At 40.0% G+C, this 25265-nt stretch overlaps 1 protein-coding gene across 1 annotated transcript in view; it reads right to left on the reverse strand.

Moving 5' to 3' along the window:
* LOC133619523 (SWI/SNF-related matrix-associated actin-dependent regulator of chromatin subfamily B member 1-like) overlaps positions 1-24423 on the reverse strand; it is a 30681-nt gene extending 6258 nt beyond the window's left edge. Inside the window, exons 1-8 of the mRNA XM_061980582.2 lie at positions 24172-24423; positions 19647-19758; positions 13768-13876; positions 5839-5976; positions 4831-4958; positions 4587-4753; positions 2838-3028; positions 1593-1724 (exon numbers count right to left, since the gene is read on the reverse strand). Of these exons, the coding sequence (XP_061836566.1) occupies positions 1593-1724; positions 2838-3028; positions 4587-4753; positions 4831-4958; positions 5839-5976; positions 13768-13876; positions 19647-19758; positions 24172-24261 (1067 nt within the window). The 5' untranslated portion in view covers positions 24262-24423. The remainder of the gene's footprint in view (positions 1-1592; positions 1725-2837; positions 3029-4586; positions 4754-4830; positions 4959-5838; positions 5977-13767; positions 13877-19646; positions 19759-24171) is intronic.
* Positions 24424-25265: the final 842 nt, after the last annotated feature.

Below are 25265 nucleotides of genomic sequence, written 5' to 3' on the forward strand. Positions count from 1 at the left end.
CCACAACAAACCAACACGTAAAAACAAGAACCAGCGCAACCTGGAGACATTTGTAAACATCATGGAAGCTAAGTTCATCATTCTGTTCACTGTCAAACTCAGTCGAGACTGCTGCCTTAAGTTTTTCGTGTTATTCTGTGTTGGAAAACACTTATGTCATCATATAACATTACATACCATTGTACGTTTAATATTTGTACTGTTCTTGCTGTGGTTTATTCATACCGAGTGTAGCAATGTTCCTTTTCTTATTCGCTCAGTCTCACTGAGAAGAACACATTTTTCACTACAGTGAAAGCATATTCTGACCAAGTCGCTTTGATCTGTATCTCTTCCTTCTCTTTTCTACTCCTTTGAAACCATTGACTCCCTTATTACATTAATGTCTCAGAAGCCAGGTGCCTTCCACCAAGGTCTCCTTTTTTCTAACTGAAACCTACATTAAAGCAACCTCAAAAATCCAATTTTAAAAGCAAGACGCAAGTTTATGCATGTTTTGAATAAAAGTAGCGTAAATAGATTTTTTAGGCTTTTCAAAATTAGATTTAGGACCTTTTATGAGATTTTAGGAAATTTTTAGACATTTTAAGGCCTTAAATTCAAATTGTTGGATTTTAGACTTTTAAATACCCCGCGGATACCCTGTTCTGATACTTTTGAAAAGGGCGACAGCGTGAGGGTTTTATTTGCATCTAAGGGAACGCCTCAACATGTTTGCAAACTGACTCAAAAAGGGGGTTATGTGTGTGAATGTGGAGCAAAATGCACACCAATGCATATCCAATACATATTATCTACACCAGTGTTTCTTAACCCTAGGGTCACCCAAAAATATATTTTTCTAAGCTGTGGCCGGTATGGGTCGCAACAATACACAACTTGTAATATACTTTTCCACCACTCGTGGCAGTAATGACAATATCTAACAACCAGAAGAAGTCTGGAGCTAAAGTCGTAGAGAAGAAAATTCTTCAGCTTAACAATTATGACTAAAGTGGTGAAGCTATATTTTCCATCCATCCATCCATTTTCTACCGCTTGTCCCTTTTGGGGACGGGGGCCGGGGCTTGGGGGCCTATCTCAGCTGCATTAGGGCGGTAGGCGGGGTACACCCTGGACAAGTCGCCAACACAGACAACATTCACACTCACATTCACTAGGGCCAATTTTAGTGTTGCCAATCAACCTATCCCCAGGTGCATGTCTTTGCAGGTGGGAGGAAGCCGGAGTACCCGGAGGGAACCCATGCAGTCACGGGGAGAACATGCAAACTCCACACAGAAAGATCCCGAGCCATTTTCATTTGCACTTAAATTCTATTGACAGTTTAGTTAAGATATATATATCATTATTTTTTTTAAATTAGATTAGTTAGAATTTATTTATTCCTTGGACTATTTATTCAGGCCTAAATTGATGCTGAGAAAGGACAAAACTAGAAATGTGTGGATGTAGTTAAGCAAAATGATTTACTACAAAATGTTCAAAATTCAGTAGTTTGGTTGTACACAGTCATTCAAGGGTAATTAAGGTATTCAGTATGAATATGAATAGGATGTGTGTCCCAATAGGTATCCATATCATGTATATACCTTGTGTTCCTGTCTTGATCTCGGATCTTCTTCTCCATTTCAGCATCTGTGAGTGTCTCTAGAAGGGGGCACCACTGGTCGGCGTCGCCTGTGTTACGGATGGCAATCTCGACAGTGGGAAGCGGGTTCTCACTGGCAGAAAATACAAAAATGAACATGTATCTATGCACAGCTGTGATCACAAGTTAACATTCACACAAGGACATGAATGGATTAATAATTTTCAAGCTTCAATTGATTTATAGAATGTGAGTGTGAATGTTGTCGGTCTATCTGTGTTGGCCCTGCGATGAGGTGGCAACTTGTCCAGGGTGTACCCCGCGTTCCGCCCGAATGCAGCTGAGATAGGCTCCAGCACCCCCCGCGACCCCAAGAGGGACAAGCGGTAGAAAATGGATGGATGGAATTGATTTATATGAACTGGTATTTTTTTCAAGGTGGACGTAATACTGTAAAAATAACACCACCAGCTAGATGATGCTACCATTAATGGTTTAACAGAACACATATGTACTAATATATATAATGCTAATATATATTATTACTGATTATATTGAATGAAAATAGCACATCGGTTGGAGAAGTTGGCTTGCCATTATCCCAGGTAGCTGTTTTTTTTTTAATCGAGTACACCTGCAAAAAAAATCCACCATTGGACCAAAAAAAGCTGCAAATGCCAACACTTTGATAAAGAAGGCGAGAAACTCTATTGAATTCAAGAAAGAACTCATACCAAAGAATAAAAGTGGCATCCGCATCGGTCTCCCCTCCCCTGCCCCCTTGGGCCCTTTGCGTTGTCTTCGCCAAAAAAAAAGTCTTCAATAAAGGTAAAAGTTATTTTATATGTTCATTTATCAATCATTTGTATACAAAATAAATTCTGCATGTAAAAATATAATTAATCTTGATTAAATGTGTTTGTCTTTGTATGTTTGGGTTTCTGAAACAGATTCATTGGATTTACATTATTTCCTATGGAAAAATGTGTTAACTAAGGAAAACTAGGTATAACTGTATTGTATTTTATTGATAAATTAAATACATTGAAATCTAAATCACATCACTTAAAATAAGACTGGAAATAAACCACAAAGTCAAGGAAATTGCAATAGAAATAATGGGGACAAGTAAATTGGCCATAACACAAATGATCAGACCAACAGGGTCAGAAAAGGGAGCACGAATCAAACCCAAATCCCTCATGGTACAAAGCACCTCAATTAAAATGTAAAATGTCTGCATTACCTGAAGGCATACGTTCTTTGGTGCCAGCTGAGCTGTCCCCGAATGCTGTAGGCGATCGTGGTAACAAATTCTCCCCCAAGACCGAGTTCAGAGCATAGCTTCAGTGCAAACGACTCAGGAGAGTTTTCACGTTCTGACATGTCCCATTCAAACTGGTCTACCAGAGAGATGTTTCCTACGTGAATGTTGAGCTGTATAAAACAAGACAAACACACATTAATCCAGGGGTCTTCAAACTACGGCCCCCCCCAGCGTCCAAAATCAGGCCCGCGGTAAGTCTCAAGGTTTTTGTTTTTTTTGTCCGACTGCTTCTATGTTAGCTACCTCTCTTTGTTTATAATGTCTATTTTCTGCTGGATCTACTCTCTATTTTATGCTGCCCTTTTTGTTTGCTGCAGCTGTTACATATTCTGTAGTACTGTACATGAGGGGTGTCCAACTCATTTGAGCTCAGGGGCCGCATGGAGGGAAATCTGTGCACACGCGGGCCTAACTATTAAAATCATGGCATTAAAACAAAAAAATAAAGACAACTTCAGATTGTTTTCTTTGTCTTACTTTGGCCATAAATAGAACAAACATATTCTGAAAAATATTACAATAAAAATATAGAAAAAAATACCCGGTTCAGCGGTAAAGTTTAGATCAGGGGTCTCCAAACTACGGCCCGCCAGCGTCCAAAATCCGGCCCACGGGAAGTCTCTAGTTTTTTTTTTTAATTTGTCCTTTCTAATCTATTTTCTACCGCTTGTTAATCTCAGGGTCGCCTAGCCGCTCAGGCAAATCATATTGTCTAAAAATGTATTTTCCCATCGATAACGTGACATCATCGCGCTCGCACCGCAGTGTCAGGCGAGCACGCAGCAAGTGCACACTCTTTTAGTCAAATAATGCGTGAGGAATATATATAAGCCAAATTTTTTTTACTCAATGCGGCCCCCGAGTCAAAAAGTTTGGGGACCCCTGCATTAATCCCTTAATTTATTAATAAGATAGCTTTTAGAACCCTTCCAATAAAGACTGCTGGTCAGATACAGAATTGTAATATCAAAAGTGTGTACTCAAATGACTATTTATGGATTAGACCTTTGGGACAGGGCTTTCTAGGCCATTATGTATCTACCGTATTTTTTGGAGTATAAGTCGCACCTGCCGAAAATGCATAATAAAGAAGGAAAAAAACATATAAGTCGCCAAACTATGAAAAAAAACTGCGACTTATAGTCCGAAAAATACGGTAACAATATAACTTAAAGTTCAAGTTAACGCAACAAATCAAAAAGTTATGGACATATTTTCATGAAACTTTCAGGTAATGTCCAAAATGGGTTAAATAACAACTGATAAGATTTTGGGCCGGATTTGGATCATTTCTACTATGTTACTTCACATTTAAGCTTCTGTGTCTGTACATGGTGATAGCTCAAAAAGTTATGGTTCATCTACCTTTCAGGAAATATCAGAAGTGACATTAGAAACAAGTGATTGAGTCTTTAAAACAAAGTTGTTTCGATCTCTGGCTATAAGGTAATGCCAGCAAGTAAGACTGTATGTTTTGGAGTGTTCACTGTGGCATTAGCTACGTCATCTATCTGCTCGGAGGCTAATAACTAAAATCATGCTCACAATTTAAAGCATAAAACAAAGCAGAGAGTAAGCTCAAATTTCAAAACACTTACATCCCCGTAAGGTAATAGTAAGTTGAGGTGCCACCGTACATTGAATATTCCACTAGTCTTTGGGACCTACCTTGATAATGACTCTCTGGTCTGCCTGCTCCTCTAATAGGCTATCAGTCGGGTACGACTCTATCTGTTGACGTATGGCTGATGTGATGGCAGGGACAAAGGCCAGAGGATTCAAGTCCAAGTCATCACACAAAATCTCTGCAAACATCTCTGGGGTCATCAGTTTTTCTGTTGGAGAATGTTGTAAAAGCGGTCAAATAGATTTCCAAAACAAAACAAAGCAGTTGGTTGCCAATTAATTATACCATTCATGTTCCACGTGAAGGCATCTCTGAGTTTTTGCCCGTCTATCTCCATGTCAAGGCGTATGGGTACCAACACCTCTATCTGGGCAGCATTCTCATGGATCACTGCAGGATCATGATCATCAAAGCTAAGGACAAACTGCATTTTAGCAACGTCTCGCATTCATTGCAATTATTCCTGCAAAAGCCCCACAGTTAAAAAGATGAATGAAAAATTATGCAAAAACTTGGAACAGCCAAACCCCACAGGGATATAGTTATGTACAATCGCATAGTCCCCAAAACACTGTGCCTGTCACCTACACGCATCATAAACTCCATTATAATCTTGAACAAACACACCAAAAGATCCCTTATTGTTCTCTGTCAGCTCTGTTGTCCACTAGTTGCAGACTTCTCCATGTTTGTTTTTATGCTTGAAAAGTTCTTATCCATCATCAACTATCCTTCCCATTCAAACTGGGGAACTGTTCAACGTTATCCAAAGCAGTGATTTATTGGTAAATGAGAGACGATGACAGGTTATCACATGAAATGGAAACAAGGAAGTAAAGATGTAGATGTGTTGCTAAATGTTTACATACTACATTACCCAGAAGGTTAAAGCATCATTGTTGGGAACGGAAAGGGGTCTGCGCTACGAGTAAATACGAGAGTTGTTCTGTTAAAGCAATAAAGAGTTGATATATTGTTACACCTTGCTGTTCCTGCTTTGTTTACACACACAAAAAACATGACAGTACAAGTATTGCAGTTGTGCGCGCATTTGAGCGCTACTTTGGGACAAATTCAATCTGTAAAAATTACGATGAAATTGTGGGGATTGGAAAATATGATAATGATCATTTACAGTGATTGGTTGAATTTGAGTGAATTGATATGATTGCAACATCATGAATTCCTGAAGGGTTACATTACGATTTAAACACAAGCCAGGTTCAGAAAGGTTGAGGACTCTGGTCAAGACCCACCAGTGCAATTATGACTATTTTTGTTTAACTTTCATACCACAGTGGGAAGGTCCTCCTCTTGTCCCGACCCATGCGGTTGCGGTTGATGGTCGTGGAACAAGGCACTGCATCTAAATGGTGGGAGCTGTTTGGTAGCGTAGGCACCCACTGACTGCTTCTCTTTGCTTTCTGCTCCCTGTGGGGAAAAAAATTGTTAAACTAGATGCTTGCACTCCCTCTGACAAACATTCAATTTCATACCTACACCAGTGGCATTCCAGTACATTCTGTGACTGAGATTTGTTTGTTTATTTGTTAGATTTTGAATTATTACTTAAACCCAATATTTGAACATAGTACATATACACTCCTGTACCAAATCTTGAGATAGGTGGAAAATGTGAAGTTTTCAAATATTCTTCTTCATTCAAATCTCTAATGCAAAATTCATGCTAGTACACCCATAACACACTTTTACACCGAGCATACTTTATCACACACACACACACACACACACACACACACACACACACACACACACACACACACACACACACACACACACACACACACGGGATGAAACGATATAAAACCTTCATATCACGATTAATATGAAAAAAATATCTCATGGTTTTATCATTATTATCACGCTATTGTTGAATGTTTCCAAACATTAAATATACACACGCTGAACTGTTTAGACCATATTTTATTACAAATAAGTGAAAAAGACACAAAATACACTTTCTTGACAGAAGAAACATTAATATATAGTTCTGACTCATTAAGAGCCGTATTATTTGAGTGTTTAAATATGATTATCCTCTTCTGTTTTACTTTGTGAAGGTTTTGGAGTGTTTAATAATAAAAGCTAAACTGGTGTTGTGCGCTGTCACGTAAGTTCAATTGCTGTTGTCGACACAGTGGTGTCATATTCCTCTGAGTTTAGATCTATTGCTATGTGTTAAATAGGATCATATTATTTTCCCGAATATTTGAAGCACTTGATTGTGGTCTACATAACATGTAATTGTGGTGCTTTAACCACTAATGTCCCAAATTCTAAACAGCTCATCTGGAGCAGGTTTGGAAGAAGGCAAGATTGTTTTATATTGTTTTAGTGCTTCAGAAAAGTATACAATTGTAAAACAATTCCTTAACTTCTCACATGGCAAGTTTTGAGGCTTTTGCTGACATACTGTGCAACCGAAAAGTATTAACAGTGCTTCACTTTCCCCACATTTTGTTATGTTAAAGCCTTATTCCAAAATGCAATACATTATTTTATTTCCTCAAAATTCTACAGACAATACCCCATAATGACAATGTGATTTTTTTCATTTATTTAGCACATTTATCAAAAATAAAAAAAATCACATGTACATAAGTATTCACAGCTTTTGCTCATGTTGATGCACATTTGGCAGAAATTACAGCGTCAAGTCTTGTTGAACACGATGCCATAAGCTTGGCACACCTAACTTTGGGTAGTTTCGCACATTCCTCTTTGCAGCCCCTCTCAAGCTCCATCAGGTTGGATAGAAAGTTTTGGTTTTCATTCAGGATGTCTCTGTACATTGCTGCATTCATCTTTCCCTCTATCCGGACTACTCTCCCAGTTCCTGCTACAGCATGATGCTGCCACCACCATGTTTCACTGTAGGGATGGTATTGACCGGTTGATGAGCATGGCTTTCTCCAAACATGATGCCTGACATTCACGTCAAAGAGTTCAATCTTTTTCTCATCAACCAGAGAATTTTGGTTCTCATGGTCTGAGAGTCTTTCAGGTGCATTTTTGCAAACTTTTTACTAAGAAATGGCTACCGTCTAGCCCGATTGGTGATTTGTTACAGAGATGACTGTCCTTCTGTAAAGTTCTCCTCTCTTTACAGAGGTATGCTGAAGCTCTGACAAAGTGACCACCGGGTTCTTGGTCACCTCCCTGACTAGACAAAGATAAATGCAGCAATGTACAGAGACATCCTGGGTGGAAACCAACGCTTCCGAGCCAACCTGATGGAGCTTGAGAGGTGCTTCAAAGAGGAATGGGCAAAGAGGAATGAGCAAAACTGAAAATAGGTGTGTCAAGCTAATGGCATCATATTCAAAAAGACTTGAGGCTGTAATTGCTGCCAAAGGTGCATTAACAAAGTATTGCGCAAAAGCTGTCAATTCTTAAGTAAATGTAATTTTTGTTTTGTTTTGAAAAAGAAGTGCAAATTTCGCTAAAAAAAAACATTTTCAAATTGTCATTATGAGATATTGTCTGTAGAATTTTGAGAACAAAAATGAATTTATTCCATTTTGGAATAAGGCTGTGACATAACAAAATGTGGAAAAAGTGAAGCACAGAATACTTTCCGGGTGCACTGTACAGTTAACAACATGTTTGGAAAGTGGCAAAACTCACCCCAAAACATCAACCACTGGGTCAGTCAAAAATATGAGTGTATTTCTGGGTGAATGCAGCTATCGAACAAATTTGCAAGCATTGAGTTTGTACGATTGTTCTCTATTCGATCAATTTTCAATTTAACAGCTAGATGAATTTGAAAAACTATCAGTGTTTCCCACACATTCATTTATTTGTGGCGGCCCGCCACAAAAGAAATACGTCCGCCACAAATGGATTTTTCGGCTTTTGACTCGCTCGACCGCTCATAAAAGCAATGGGACTCTGTCTGTGAATGGAGCTTGTAGTTACAACTCCGGTGCAGTAGGTGGCGGTAGCCTACTATGCATTGAAACTCCGCCAAAATCTTCTGGTGGGCCAGAAGAAGAAGAAGAAGAAGAAGAAGAAGAAGAAGAAGAGGGACTGACGGACGGACGGGATCAAAATACGAGGATAATATAGGTTATAGGTAGATAGGTTATAGCTGCATCGCTCGCGGCTCGTCATATATTTAACGTTAATCCGCGATTTCACCGAGCGTTTCACTAACGATGTGGTGGCCGGGGCAGACGCACGTAGTAACAGTCACGTGTTAATAGTGATGGGTCCGGCAACACCGATGCATCGGCGCATGCGTCGAGCTCATAAAGCAAAACCCTGTGTCGGTGCGCGTACCGCTTTTAGAAAGTCACGTGACCGATCATGAGCTGTTTTGGTCACGTGACCGATACGCGAACCGTGTCGCACTGACGCCTCCTCTGTGCCCTGTGAGCGGGTCTTTTCTACAGCCGGAGAAATAACTAAGAAGAGAAAGCGTCTAAAATTGAATAAGTTGTAAAAACGGGTTTTTTTTGTAATAAAAATGTGTAAAAAAATAAAAAAAAAATCCAGGTCCACAAGCATCCTCATTCACAACACGTTCTCTTAGATTTCCATGTTATGATACATGTTCACATTATTTATTGACTGTATCTAAAAAAGATAAAAAAATATATTTTTATTTAAATTAAGTTATGAAATAATCCTAAATGAAATACAATGACTTGGTTTATATTATTGTATATACTAGGTCATAAAATCAGTGTCAGTTGAGTCGGTCCATAGGTTGCCTGTAGGGATTTTTAATGTCCAGCAGATGTCAGTATTTAGTGACACAGTATTCGACACAGTATCAATACAGTTTTGTGTCAATGTGTCAAAAACGCTTCATGAAGCCTCATCAACCCATCACTACCTGTTACCATACCGACGAGCTAACGTGTCCAGGTTATAACCCTGTTGTCAATAAACACACGTGGAGACGGTGCTTCAGATACTGCATTAATACTGAAGCTAAATTGTCCACTGTCCACTGCAGCATGTGAATGCAATGAAAAGAATAAAATCTGAGCCAACCAGCTGTTAAAATGTTGTCCAGGTTAATGTTTTGGCCATTAAAGGCCCTTCATTTCAAGATTTCAACTGTGATCGGACTTTAAACAGGTGGCTGACCTGTTCAGATGAGTGTAACTGCTACTGGTCAAATAATGTGAAATAGCATTTAATTTTACATGTATGCAATGCCATTTAAATGTAATTATAGATAATAATAATAATAATAATAATAAATACTTTGTAGTGTTGTAAATAGTCAACGGGAAGGATTTTAGTAAGATATAAGCCATGAGCACTACGCAGCCAGAAAAAATCCTAGGCAGGACAAGTAAAAATATTGGGGCAAGTAGATTTGAAAAGTTGGGCAAGTAGAAAAAAAGCTTAACGTTGAACCCTGCATGTGTTGAGCTGCTGCCGCTTTAGGTTAGACGGCACTGTACATAGAGCGGTTCTGCTCGTTAGTAATAAATTCTAATGTTGGATGTTCACTCCTTCACACAGATGATGTATGCACTAATTAAAGGGGCAGAGCTTTAAGAGACATTTCAGCTTTTATATTTTATAAGATATATTTTTTGTAAGAACCATAATTAATAAATATATTTCAGTGAATAACTAATTGTTCAAATCTGTATATAAATATGTACATAAAGTGTTGTAATTATATTCCAACTCCGCGTTCTTCTTGGTCATCGCCCCTGCCGCCGCCGCCCCCCGACCACACCACCACAAATAGATGCCTGTCCTGTGGGAAACACTGACTATGGAGACATTAGTTTTTTAGTCTATGTTTAAAGCGATGTTTATTTTTTCAGTCTTGGTTTCAAAAACAAATGAGCGAATACTACACTGATTCATTGTATGTGCAGATTTTTTATTGCTGCTAGCTATTCTAAGCTAACTGAAATGCATTATGTCAGCTTGTAAGCATTTCTTCTACTGCGGTTAAATTAAGTGTTTTTACTTGCCACTGTATGTTCATGGTCCAGAGATACAAAGAGCTTGTATCTGCTTGTTACTGCTGTGCATTTCAATCTGAATAAGAAGTAGATGAAGCCACAGCATGATGTTGCCCTGTGAAAATGACATGTACCCAGGTGCAAATACTACATGTTCACCTTAAAATCCGTTTTGGAAAGAATGGCTGTTACTGCTTCGTATTTCAATTAGCGTCACTACCTTTAATAACAAAATCTTAATTTTTTACTATTAATTGAAACATATTTCATTAAATTGCTATTCCTCCAATAGCCAATGAATCTGGACCACCACAAATGAATATGGCGCTGCGTTTTTGTTTTTCATGTTTTTTTACTCACTTTTTATTTCCCCTAATCATGGCCAATTATGCAAATTAGATTACATAATTTTGCAACACACACACCCAGGGGGGTAGCACCAAATTCTGACCACAAGACTCTAAAGCAGGGGTCTCAGACACGCGGCCCGCGGGCCAATTGTAGCCCGCGAGACGTTATTTTGCGGCCCGCACCTTAATAGGAAAATTTAATGTTAGTGCGGCCCACAAGTTTTATATGAATGGCGCTTAACAAAGTCATACTTGCCACCCTCCCGATTTTTCCGGGAGGCTCCCTAATTTCAGGGCAACCATCAACCACCGTCTTCATCCAACAACAATATTAAGGGCGTGCCGTAATGTCACTGCCTTTAGCGCCCTCTACAACATGTATAAACAGCGTGCCAGCCCAGTCATATGTTGTATTTGGCTTCTGTACACACACGACACACACGTAAGTGACTGCAAGACATACTTGATCAACAGCCACACAGGTCACACTGAGGGTGGCCGTATAAACAAGTTTAACACTGTTACAAATATGCGCCACACTGTGAACCCACACCAAACAAGAATGACAAACACATTTCGGGAGAGCATCCGCACCGTAACACAACATAAAAACAAAAGAACAAATACCCAGAATCCCATGCAGACCTAACTCTTCCGGGCTGCAATATACACCCCCACTACCACCAAACCCCGCCCCCCCCCCCCCCACATCAACCCCCCCCCTCGTCCGTTCGTGCGTCGGTTGAGGTGGGCGGGGTTGGGGGCGGGGCAGGGTTTGGTGGTAGCGGGCGTGTATATTGCAGCCCGGAAGAGTTAGGGCTGCAAGGTGTTCTGGGTATTTGTTCTGTTGTGTTTATGTTGTCTTACGGTGCGGATGTTCTCCCGAAATGTGTTTGTCATTCTTGTTTGGTGTGGGTTCACAGTGTGGCGCATATTTGTAACCGTGATAAAGTTGTTTATACGACTACCTTCAGTGTGACCTGTATGGCTGTTGATCAAGTATGTCTTGCAGTCACTTACGTGTGTCTGCAGAAGCCTCATTCAACATGTGACTGGGCCGGCACGCTGTTGGTATGGTGAAAAACAGACTCGACGACAGGTTGTAGAGGACGTTAAAGGCAGTGCTATCACGGCACGCCCTTAATATTATTGTACGGGTGAAAATCGGGACAAATTCGGGGGAATGGTTGCTCCGGGAGATTGTCGGGAGGTGCACTGAAATTCGGGAGTCTCCCGGAAAAATAGGGAGGGTTGCCAAGTATGTTGCTAGGGCGGGATAGCCATTCAAAGAAGGTGAATTCATTAAAAAGTGCATGTTAGATGTTTTTAAGAAATATTTTCTTGCGGCCCAGCCTCACCCAGTATCTGCATCCAGTGGCCCCCAGGTAAATTGAGTTCGAGAACCCTGCTCTAAAGGGTCCCCCATCCTAACCTAAACCCATCGTTGCTGCCCCATAAACACACACACACACACACACACACACACACACACACACACACACACACACACACACACACACACACACACACACACGCACAGTATGCTTACCGGTACATGCACTACAAAAATAATTATTTCATGAATTTGCTTAAAACCAGCTTTTTGAAAACACATTGTAAAACCGTGATTACATTTTTGACTTTTTTAAAATGGGATTATCATAACAAGATAAACCCACTATATAGTTTGGTTTTGTTTACGAAAAAAAGCCAACCAAATCAATATAAAGTGGCCACATAATGAATTTAAATGATCAAATAAGCATTTTTCACACATATAGGATAATAAATCTGTCAAGTTTCCCTTTATTTAAGTAGAAATGAGCTGATACACATAAGATTATCATCAGTGGATAATACAAATCTTAATATTGCATAATTATTTGTATGATTTTTTTATTATTAGTGCATCTCCTGGTAGTTAAATCTCCCCCTATCTTTAAAAACTAGCGTAACTTTAATCAAGGGTCTTTGAACGTACCACAATTATAAACAATTAGAGAAAGTGAAAATTGGACATAACTTTCTCCTATGCTACCACAAAAAGATGTACTATATTTTTACCTTTCTTCTACCATCTCACCTTGTTCCAAAATGCAGGTAGTGTGTGTGAATGTTTAAAGGTGAGCTTTCATGACATCTATGTTAAGTGCAGTATTCAAAGCTAGTTTTGTTACTATCTAGGTAATGAACCATTTCATATTTTTGATAAAGTAGACTTAAACATGTTTTTATTTGATTCAAACAACATTATTATTGAACTGTCACAGCTAAGTTCGTTTTATATAACCATTTATAACATATTTTTATATATCAGAGATTTAAACGGTAGAAAAAAATATTCAAACTTCACAAAAGCCCAGGGATACCCTTACCCTGGGTACATCCCCACTTAGAAGCTGCACACAGCCCACCCATGTAACCCACCATCACAAACAGATTGCAGTCTTGTGGGAAACAGTGATGATACCATAGTTTACGTGCCTAAAATAATCAAAATGCCATTGCTTACCCACCAAGTTGCACAAAAACAAACATGGGAAAACTAAGGAGCGTTAAGCTTTTTCCCGTGGCCGCAGAACGTTTCTATATTTTTTTTTCGTATTTCAACACTAAATTGGCCCTAGTGTGTGAATGTGAGTGTGAAAGTTGTCTGTTTATCTGTGTTGGCCCTGCGATGAAGTGGCGACTTGTCCAGGGTGTACCCCGCCTTCCGCCCGATTGTAGCTGAGATAGGCTCCAGCGCCCCCCGCGACCCCAAAAGGGAATAAGCGGTAGAAAATGGATGGATTTCAACATCCAAACTGAAGCCAACAAAAAATTAAGAATTACGTGAAACATTCAAAGGAAATATAAATAGATATTTAAAAAGAAATGTTCTGATTTAGCAACGTGCAAGTCAGCAATACCTCAGGTACAGCGGGGGCTCCGTGCTGATGGACACTGCCTTGTATTTCTCATCATTGCCTTCAAAGATCTCTTCACACTCTGACGCCTTCAGCAGCGTAACACTGGTGGCTACAACACAACAATAACAAAGGTAAGAATTCAGGCGACAACCAAGTTGACAAAACTTAGTGTTGATCTAACGAGCATTCCTTACATTTACAGTTTTTGCTGTTATCCACACAAACATGCGCACACACATGCACATGAGTTTGAGTTTATTTTTATTTCGAACATGCAAGCATACAACATGATACATCACAATTTCCAGTTTCTCTTTTCAACATGTTTGAAAAGGAGTAGGAAGAATCAGAGCTTATTTAATCCTACCCATTTTCTTTTACATAACAGTTGCTAAAACTTTTGTTCACTTCCTGTTCTCAATTTATTCACAATATACTTCATAAGTAATTACAATACAAATAAATAAATAAATAATACTCGGTGAAGTAAGTTACATTTCATATGGTGAGATGAGTAAGATAATTTTCTAAATGAATGAATGGATGAAATAAATTCAGAATGTTTATCATGGTTCTTCTTCTTTGTACGTTGTAAAAACTTTAAGTTTGAAGAGTTTCTTGAAGTGGATCATATTAGTACATTGTTTGATTGCTTTGCTTAATCCATTTCATAATTTAATTCCACATACAGAAGGTATTAAGTGTTGTACGTGCATACACATTTTTTAAATTACATTTTTCTATAAGATTATATTTGTCCTCTTTTTTTGAGAATAATTGTTGTATATTCTTGGGAAGCAGATTATAGATTGCTTTGTGTATAGTTTTAGCTGTTTGCAAATTCACTATGTTGTGGAATTTCAGTATTTTTGATTCAATAAATAAAGGATTTGTATGTTCTCTATATCCAACATTATGTATTATTCTAACTGATCTTTTTTGTAACACCATTAATGAATGAATTGTACTTTTGTCGTTATTTCCCCATATTTCTACACAATAACTCAGATATGGTAACACTAGCGAGCAGTAGAGAATATGAAGTGATTTTTGGTCTAGAACATGTTTTGCTTTATTAATTATTGACGTGTTTCTTTCTACTTTATATTGTATATTTTTTTACATGAGATTTCCAGTTCAATTTATCATCAATCATTATACCTAGAAATTCGTTTTCTTTTACTCTTTCAATTTCTATTTTGTCTATTTGTATTTGTGTTTGACTTTCTCTTCTACTGTTACCAAATAGCATTATTTTAGTTTTACTGGGATTCAAAGATAGTCTGTTTTTGTCAAACCATCTTTTTAATTTGTTCATTTCTTCTGTTATTATTTGTATTAGCTTCTATGTGTTCTCTCCTGAACAAAACGCTGTTGTATCATCCGCAAATAATACTAACGTTAAATCTTTTGTAACTTTACAAATGTCATTTATATAGGGATTGAATAATTTTGGTCTGAGTATTGATCCCTGAGGTATACCACAGGATATATTTAGCGTTGTAGATGTGTGTTCGCCTAGCTTCACGTATTGTTTCCTGTTCGTTAAATAACTTCTTATCCAGTTCAAGACCAACCCTCTGATGCCATATCATTCTAGTTTTTTGATTAAAATATTGTGATTAATTGTGTCAAATGCTTTTGTTAGATCCATCAACACTGCTGCCGCACATTTTTTACTATGTATTGCATTGGTAATTTCTTCTGTAATTTCAATTAAAGCCATCGAAGTTGAAACATTAGCGCTCATCAAGTATTGTTTGTGAAACTCTCTAATCTGTTATTGAACAGTTTTTCAATGATTTTAGAAAATTGTGGTAAAAATATTATCAATAAGCGTGGCACAGTGTTCTGTGATTCTGTTTCTGTGCAGTAGAGTATCGTCACTCCTCTCCATTACATTTGGGGGTACACATGCACAGAGTGTGTTGTGAGTTGCTGTGTGCGTGTGTGTTTGTGTGTCTGGGTGGGTGGGATCAGTGCATCCTGCAAGACTGGAGATTATTTGTAGCACTGCAGGGTTTCCACCAGATTGCCAAGATACCTGTGGTGGTGTGGACGTGGTGACATGACATCATCGTATAATTTGCTATTATTTGATATTCTTTAAAAAGGCTGAAAAAATAGTTTACATACATTTAAAAACAAATATGGGTTGTTATCAATTAGTATTAAAATATATTTTATATCAGAATCAGAATCAGCTTTATTGTCATTACGCAAGGTAACGAGATTGAGGCCATTCCATACAGTGCGATGTGTGCATGCTAGAAAAACAATGTGCAAATATATAAAAATTTAAAAAATGTAGAAGTGCAATGAATATGGTGTGAAATGAATATATACATGAAAAAACAAAACAAAAACAGGGTTGTTGGTGGAATGGGTTATTGCACCGAAGAGAAGGCAGTTATGAGGGACAATGGGGCAGTCCGTTCAGGATGGTTATGGCCCTGGGGAAGAAGCTGTTCTTTAGCCTGTTTGTTTTGGTTTTAATGCACCTGTAGCGCTTCCCAGAGGGCAGCAGGTGGAACAGGTCAGAGCCAGGGTGGGTGCTGTCTTTGATGATGGCACTGGCTCTGTTGAGGCAGCAGGAGGTGTAGATGTCCGTCAGAGAGGGGAGAGGGCGGCCGATGATCTTCTGAGCCGTCTTGACCACTCTTTGCAGCCTCTCCCTGTCTGCTGCAGTGCAGCTGCCGTACCATACCGTAATACAGTAGGTCAGCAGGCTCTCGATGGACGAGCGGTAGAAGGTCAGCAGCAGGTCAGGCTTCAGGTTGTACTTCCCGAGGACTCTAAGGAAGTGTAGCCGCTGCTGAGCCTTCTTGATGATTGATGTGGTGTTGACTGTCCAGGAGAAGTCATTAGAGATGTGGACTCCAAGGTACCTGAAGGTGTGGACCCTCTCTACACGCTCGCCGTTGATGTAGAGGGGGGCAGGGTCGGTGCTGCTCCTCCTGAAGTCGACGATGATCTCTCTGGTCTTGCTGGTGTTGAGAGCGAGGTTGTTCTCCGAAGACCAGGCCGTCAGCTTCAGGACCTCCTCTCTGTAGGCAGCCTCGTCACCCCTGGAGATGAGCCCGACCACTGTGGTATCGTCGGCAAACTTGACGGTAAGGTTGTCACTGTGGGCCGGACTGCAGTCATGGGTGTAAAGGCAGTAGAGGAGGGGGCTCAGCACACAGCCCTGTGGGGAGCCGATGCTCAGCGTGCGGGAGGATGAGAGGTGCGGGCCAAGTCTCACATTCTGGGGTCGGTCCGTTAGGAAGTCCCTTATCCAGGCGTTTGTGAGAGGGGGGAGGCCAAGAGTGTCCAGTTTATTGCAGAGTCTGTCCGGGATTATTGTATTGAAGGCAGAGCTATAGTCCACAGAGAGCATCCGGACGTAGCTCTGCTGCTGCTCCAGGTGGTTCAGAGCAGAGTGGAGAGCAACAGCGATGGCGTCCTCTGTGGACCTGTTCGCCCGGTATGCGAACTGGTGGGGGTCGAAGTCTGGAGGGATATGGTCCTTGATGTGCTGGAGAACAAGTCGCTCGAAGCACTTCATGATTACCGGAGTGAGGGCCACTGGTCGGTAATCATTCAGGCTGGTGATGGGAGACTTCTTCGGCACCGGGATTATTGTAGATGACTTCAGGCAGGATGGGATGACTGCCTGAGCCAGGGAGAGGTTGAAGATCCTGGTGAGGGGGGGAGCGAGCTGGTGGGCGCACGTCCTGAGCACCTTTCCAGATACTCCGTCTGGTCCGGTAGCCTTCCTGGGGTTCACAGCCAGGAGCACTCGTCTGACACTGTGCTCCTGTACAGTGAGTGGAGTGGCGCCGGAGCCCGGTGGGGGCGGGGGAAGGGCTGGAGCAGATGAGTGTCGCTGGGGGGTTTCGAAACGGGCAAAGAAACAGTTAAGCTCCTCTGCCAGTGTCGCACTCTGATCCGCAGTTGTCATATTGCAGCCTCTGAAGTTCGTGATGTCATGAATGCCCCGCCACACCTCCCGTGAGTTTTTGCTGGACAGATGGGACTCTATGCACCTCCTGTGGTCCGCCTTTGCTTTTTTAATCCCTCTCTTCAGGTCGGCTCTAGCAACACTGTACAGTGCCCTGTCCCCTGACCTGAAGGCTGCGTCGCGGGCCCTGAGGAGTGTGCGGACCTGGCTGGTCATCCAGGGTTTCTTGTTGGGGTAAACCCGGATGGTTTTTTCCACAGTCACATTCCCGATGCAGAACTTTATGTAGTCCAGCACCGTTCCTGTGGCTGTCTCCAGCTCCTGTTGTTGGAAGAGGTCCCAGTCTGTGTGTTGGAAGCAGTCCTGAAGTTTGGGGAGTGCATCGTCAGGCCAGGTCATAACAGTCTTTGTGATAGGCCTGGCCTGGCGTGTTGCTATATGGCAGCACGGTGGAAGAGGGGTTAGTGCGTCTGCCTCACAATACGAAGGTCCTGAGTAGTCGTGAGTTCAATCCCGGCCTCGGGGAGGACATGCAAACTCCACACAGAGTTTGCATGTCCTCCCCGTGACTGCGTGGGTTCCCTCCGGGTACTCCAGCTTCCTCCCACCTCCAAAGACATGCACTGGGGATAGGTTGATTGGCAACACTAAAATTGGCCCTACTGTGTGAATGTGAGTGTGAATGTTGTCTGTCTATCTGTGTTGGACCTGCGATGAGGTGGCGACTTATTCAGGGTGTACCCTGCCTTCCGCCCGATTGTAGCTGAGATAGGCTCCAGCGCCCCCCGTGACCCCGAAGGGAATAAGCGGTAAAAAATGGATGGATGGAGGGTGTTGCTATATTTTCAATTGTTGCTGCCTATTGTACAATGTACTTTGATGTGAATTTTTCGAGTGGCTAGAGACTTTTTCTTTATTAAAAACAACTAGCAACAAGTCTAGCATCTTCTTCTGGTGTTATTATGGAATGTACTTGTGTTTAGAGACTCTACTTCTGTCCCTCGATGTCACTAGCGAAAAGCGAGCTGCAGCGAGCATGACGTCACACTTGCTTCGCACTGCTGCTCCAGTTGGATTTTCTCTCCTTAAAAGCCGCCACTGTCCTTTTAATATTTGCACATTTTGTAGATCGCTGTCCGTGCGTATATCTGGGATATATTAAAGTTACGTCTACATCGCAGACATGCTGACTACGCTCCTGACATGTGTGCGTCTTATTTACGTCATCACGACATCCGATTTCGGCAGTGCTGTTTTCAGCTATCAATATCTTTTTTCAGTGCATCACTAGTCAATAATGTCAATAGTGCACAAATATCAAGCTATATATATCCATTCATACTGTAATGACCTTCTGGTGGTAAGGTTTTATGTTCGTATGGTTTTGATTTGATGTTCATTATTCCCATGACCGCAAACACACCGACCATGCCGGAAAGTGGATTGGGAGAGAATGAGGAAGTGTTGTTGTGTCCGGGGGAGCGCCGAGGCGAAAGTGTTTGCACAGGAGGTAAAACGTGTTGGAATTGGGTCGGTTGTTAGCATAAGATTTGCAATAAAAGCGTCAGACTTTCAACTTCTCCTGTAGCCTACAATACATTATATTACTGTAATCTTTTTTCTTGCAAAAAAAACCTTACTTTCAAGTTGAGGTGGCTACGATTTTGCCGTGGCGATCCGTCACCATCACTTACAATAGGGAAACCCTGCGGTGGGTTGCTGGGGATTAGGAGAGAATGCAATAATCTAGACAAAGCAAAAATAACATGTCTTTATTTTGACTTTGTAGATTATTTTGGAGTTTTCTGTTATGAAAGTTTGACTAATGTAACTTTGGAGGAGCGATTGCAAACCAGCCGACAACGCTGTGCACCCAGCATGTGCGCTTGTTCTTTAATGAGCTCAACTGATGAAATCCTTAAAATGTGACACTCACCATGTGATGACGCCACAATTTTCTTCCTCTCCTCCACAGAGGCCAACCTCCTCCATAATGATGGATATCTTTTGTATAAGGAGCCTCTAAACATACGTAAATAGTTTCCCACCTGAAATAAAGGACAGTCATTAATCAAAAGGATTGTGGTCTGACAATGCATGAATGTTTGAATGAATAAAAATAGCCTGCAAAAATGAATTAAAACAAATCTAACATAATAATATTACAGTAGTATATAGTCCCCGACAAAAGCATTAAAACTTCAAAAGGAGTGACTCGGATGGTAAAGCAGTCGTGCCAGCAACTTGAGGGTCCCAGGTCCAATTGCAGCTTTTGCTATCGTAGTCACTGCCGTTGTGTCCTTGGGAAATAAGCTTTACCCACCTTGCTCCCAGTGCCACCCACACTGTTTTAAATGCATCTTAAAATGTAGAAAATGGGTTTCAAAATGTAAAGCACTGAGTGCCTAGAGAAAAAACGCTATACAAATATAATTCACTTCACTACACAAATCTGATATTTTCGCATCAGATTTGAGCCACATAGTAGTCCGAATCCATTTGGAATCTAATCTTTTCAAATGTGACTGCCGTTTAAATGACAATGCGACCTGTTTGTGACTTTATCGTCATCTTTGGTCGAGCTATGTCATTCGTGTGCGCAGCATGATCAGTTTCCTTTTTGCAATTCTCTTCTTCCTCCTCCCACTGTTGTCTTCCATAGTCTGCCTACTTCCTCTTGAACACAGCCACGGAACAAACCCACTAACCTGCTGACCTGTGGCCTCTATGTTCTCTCGTGTATTAGCGACTTTCTTGTTCATTTATGGAATCCGGTCAACTTCTTTTGTTTTATCGAACTGAGCATGCAAATGACATTGAGGCCACATTAGGGCCTATGCGCGTTTATAACGGAGTCTGATAAAGATCACATTTTACACTACTTTGGTATTTACCGGTATATTTTTTTTAAAACCTTTTGTCTCTGTTTTTTCCAGTACAAACTCACGTGTGACTGTGCACTTATTTTGTGTTTTGATGAGGGCTGTCAAAGTTAATGCAGTTATAGCAAACTCACATATGTGACTGTAGACTTATTTTGTGTTTTGACGAGGGCGTTATTTTTTTTAACCAAAGTCTTAGTAAGTGTCATTTATTAACATACTTGCCAACCCTCCCGAATTTTCCGGGAGACTCCCGAATATCAGCGCCTCTCCCGAAAACCTCCCAGGACAAATATTCTCCCGAAAATCTCCCGATTTACAGCCGGAGCTGGAGGCCACGCCCCCTCCAGCTCCATGCGACCTGAGTGACGTGCCGACAGCCTGTTCTCACGTCCGCTTTCCCACGATATAAACAGCGTGCCTGCCCAATCACGTTATAACATCGATGGCTTTTAGAGAGTGCACAACTGCGCACACAACAAGGAGACGAAGCAGAAGAACGAGGAAGATACAACCATGGCGACGCCGACGACGAGTAAGATGAAGAAATACGCTTGTAAGTTCCAAAACGAATGGAAACAAGAATTTCAGTTTATCCAGGACAGTTCGAAGGGGAAGGAGTATGCTGCCTGTAAATTTTGTAGATCAGACTTCTCCATTGAACACGGTGGCCGAACGGATATACTCAGTCATGAACGGTCACAAAGTGGCCGCAACGCGGCACCTGTCCCAGCCCAGTATTATGGGCCACCTCGCTAAATGGAGTCCCGAGGGTGTAATTTATGCCGAGACAAAGATGGCTATGCTGATAGCTGGAAGCAACATCCCGTTCTCATTTGCAGATGTCTACAACAAATCCGTGAAGGATATGTTCCTGGATTCAGAGATCGCGCGCCAGTACGCAAATGACAGAACAAAGGCTACTCAAATAGTGAAAGGTAAGTGTTGTTTTTTTTAGTAAGCAGCAAGCACAGTACAGTTAGTAGAACAACTATGTTTTCATTACTGTGTATTTGATAAAGTCTTTCAAGTACAACAATGAGTAGATGAGTGTTATGTGTGTGTATATGTGTAAATAAATGAACACTGAAATTCAAGTATTTATTTTATTTATATATATATATATATAATAAAATATATATATATATATATATATATATAGCTAGAATTAACTGAAAGTCAAGTATTTCTTATATATGTATATATACGTATATATATATGTAAGAAATACTTGACTTTCAGTGAATTCTAGCTATATATATATATATATATATATATATATATGTATATATATATATATATATATATATATATATATATATGAAATACTTGACTTGGTGAATTCTAGCTGTAAATATACTCCTCCCCTCTTAACCCCCCCCCCCCCCCCCCCCCCCCAACCCAACCACACCCCTGCCCCACCCCCCACCTCCCGAAATCGGAGGTCTCAAGGTTGGCAAGTATTTTTATTAACTCTACTCTCTTGCTGTTAGTAGAATAATGTCTTGTTCTGAAAACACTTGTGTAAGTTGTTGAACATAAGCATTATGCATCCAGCTTGATGACAGTGACACTCCAGGAGCCTAACAGGTAGCTGGTAATACAGCAAGTTGTAACTCAAAGGATTTACTTATTTACTTCATTAGTATAAAGCCTGGTATATACTCTCGCGTCGCTTGCGTAGAGGACGCCATCGTGCCCCCTCGACCTGCAAAACCTCCTGCAAGCCTTGCGTGCGCCTCCAAAAAGATTCTAGGTTCACAACGCAGAGCTGTGATTGGTCAGTTTTTTCCGAGGAGGTTCCCGGCGAGCAGACTTTGTACTTGAAATGCACAAAGTATTGTATAAAATAAAACAGTGATTAAACATTTGCATGAAAACTGATTGTGTGTACTTAATAGCACAGTGTGCTCTAAAAAATAATTACTGATTGTGTCGTTTTTCAGCTTATTGGGTTGTTGCGTCCAGAAGAAGTCATAAAGTGAAAGTATGACACTTGATTTTTTTAATGCATTCTAACTTGTAAATAAAAGTAAATAAAAGTCCGCTTATAGCACAGACAACGGGAGCTCCTCTATTTTGCTCATAAAATCCAATAAATAACCATTCCAAAACCGCCAACAATACCGGTACTCCATTTACATTTTGTGATTTGAATATTAACCAAGTATTAGTGATATTGTTATTTTAAGCGCTAACGCAGACGAACACTTTATAGCGGCGTTGTGATCACTTTCGTCACCTATGTTTACATCATCGAGTGGTTTGCTGCTTCCTTGCGCCCTGTAAGTTTATTATAGATCCTAAATCATGCATTTCACCTGGACATGAGACATCTGAGTAGGTATTACGACAAGTTAGTACACTTTGACAGCCATTTAAGATCTGAAACTGGCGAAGACGACACAAAAAGACGCTTGTTTCTCTTCGCCCCGCCACCCCTATTCTTCTTGAAGATTATGAGACGTTCTTCACCTAAATGAGAATATATGAACATACCAGCAGCCGGCATCCTAATAACAAAAAACCTTATACAGTAAGTGATGTTTTATTATGTTTATTGGCTCTCACGAAGTCTGCAGTGAGTAATAATCAGTTATGAAGAATAAAAAAGCAAACATCATGATGCGTTTTGAAATGAATGTATGAAATGCTGAAATGAAGCGTATGCTTAAAATGATCAAAATACATAAATATTAAATGTTATTAAAAATGGAGGTGTTTGGATGTTTTTTTAAGGGCTTTATAGCCGAAATTGCGCAGCTCCATTGTAAGCAAACTTTTGATCTCTCATATTTAATATTTAGAATGCAAAGAAATAACATTCATCGTCATGTCTTTCATAATGATTGTGATAGATAGGCAAAATGTTTAAATAAAAAAGTGCTGTTCCCCTCTAGGTGTTCAATCCTAACATTATGCTTCTATTCTATTAATGACACAATAACACAGTGTGGCATAAAGACAACATCCACATTGTGAGAGGATAACTCCTTCATAAATAAAGCATAATTGAAATGTTGCCAGTTTTATTAATAAATCACTAATATTTCACCTCTATTTTAGCCTAGATGTGAAATTGGAGACTAGCTCTGCATACTGAATATATACCGTTTGAATAATAATAAAAAAACATTTACTTAATTGTGTTCATTTAATTATGTTGCACAGAAAAATGTGTGTCTAATGTATTCGTATTAATCCAAATCCTGCGCATTTTAATTAAATTTTGATTGGAATAAAATAGTATAAAAATATGTGTGTAGATTGTCAGTCATCAGATGATGTAATTCACAAAGGTTGAATGGATGCAACTCTAAAGCATCTTCAACAAACCAGACGAGTCCAGTTGCCTCTATTCAACCTTTGTGGATAGTATACAAATAAATTCACACGAATAAAAAAGGCCAAAAGAAATTAGGGCGACCAGCTCTGCAAGGTGTCCCTTGCTTTTTTCAGGGAATTGGCAACTGTAACCACATTTGGCATTGTTAGTGTATTCACTGAGAGGATGGATGAACATTAACATCCCAACATCAATGAATATAGCGTGTAAATGAAATGTATGAATGCACATACCTCCGAACCAACCATGTAAAAGTCGCCATCCTGCTCCAACTGAAATTTAACTGGCTTCTGACCAAATGTTTTACTTAAAGCCAACTGCATCGTTGTTGTTAAGAAAGATTAGCTGTGGTTCTATGCGTCTCCTTTCGTATTGTTCTTCTTTTTCTTCTTCGTCGTCTTTTTCTTCTTCGTCGTCTTTTTCTTCTTCCCCTTAGTTGGCGGTTGGCAAACCACTTTAGATGTATTATACCGCCACCAAATGGATGGGGATAGGTGGCACTTTGCATTTTCTTCTTGCGTTAATGAAGGGGAACTGCATTTTTTGGGGATTTTGCCTATCATTCGCAATCCCTATGTAAGAAAAAACACATGTTTTTCTTTTTTTATGCATTCTAAATATTAAATAAATGCACTTAAAATGTTGCATACAATGGGGCATATCCACCGTAAAAACTGTTACTTTCAAATCAATTTTTTACAAGTGTGATAACACTTTGTATAATTAAGTTCATAAGTTGGAAATGCAACACAATTAGTTTTATTGAACATGAAGAGGGGCAGCGAATTAATAACGCCGACCTAATTAAATGTATTTTATAGGTTGGTAAAAGTTGGTATAATTGGTGATAAGTTGAAAATGCAACAAAATTAAGTACAATTTTCAAACAATTGTCCAAAAATCAAGTTTGAAAAAATAAATAAAAGAAGACAGTAATAAGTACACCACACCTAATTAAAATATACTTGTTATTTATTCATTTATTTTTTTTACTTTGATGCAACTTAAAATAAATTGTTGCAACATTTAATGATAGCAATGTAAGTGGTGTTTTATTATGTTTGTTGGCTCTCATGAAGTCTGAAGTGAGTATATATCAGTGATGTAGTGGGGAAAAAATGCAAATGTTGTGAGGCGCAATTTCTCTATGTCACTGTAAGGAAGGGATAGTAGTTCTTTTAGAGTTGGGACACGATGGACAGATTCCGGCCAGAGAATCCTTTAATCATCTTTATTGATTTAGTCGTCAACGGACACAAGGCTGGCTGCCACCATTGATTGAAACCGGCTATTCTGACAAAGACGTGCTTTAAAGAGGAAATGACGT

Source organism: Nerophis lumbriciformis, linkage group LG20, assembly GCF_033978685.3.
Source record: "Nerophis lumbriciformis linkage group LG20, RoL_Nlum_v2.1, whole genome shotgun sequence".
Taxonomy (NCBI): Eukaryota; Metazoa; Chordata; class Actinopteri; order Syngnathiformes; family Syngnathidae; genus Nerophis; species Nerophis lumbriciformis.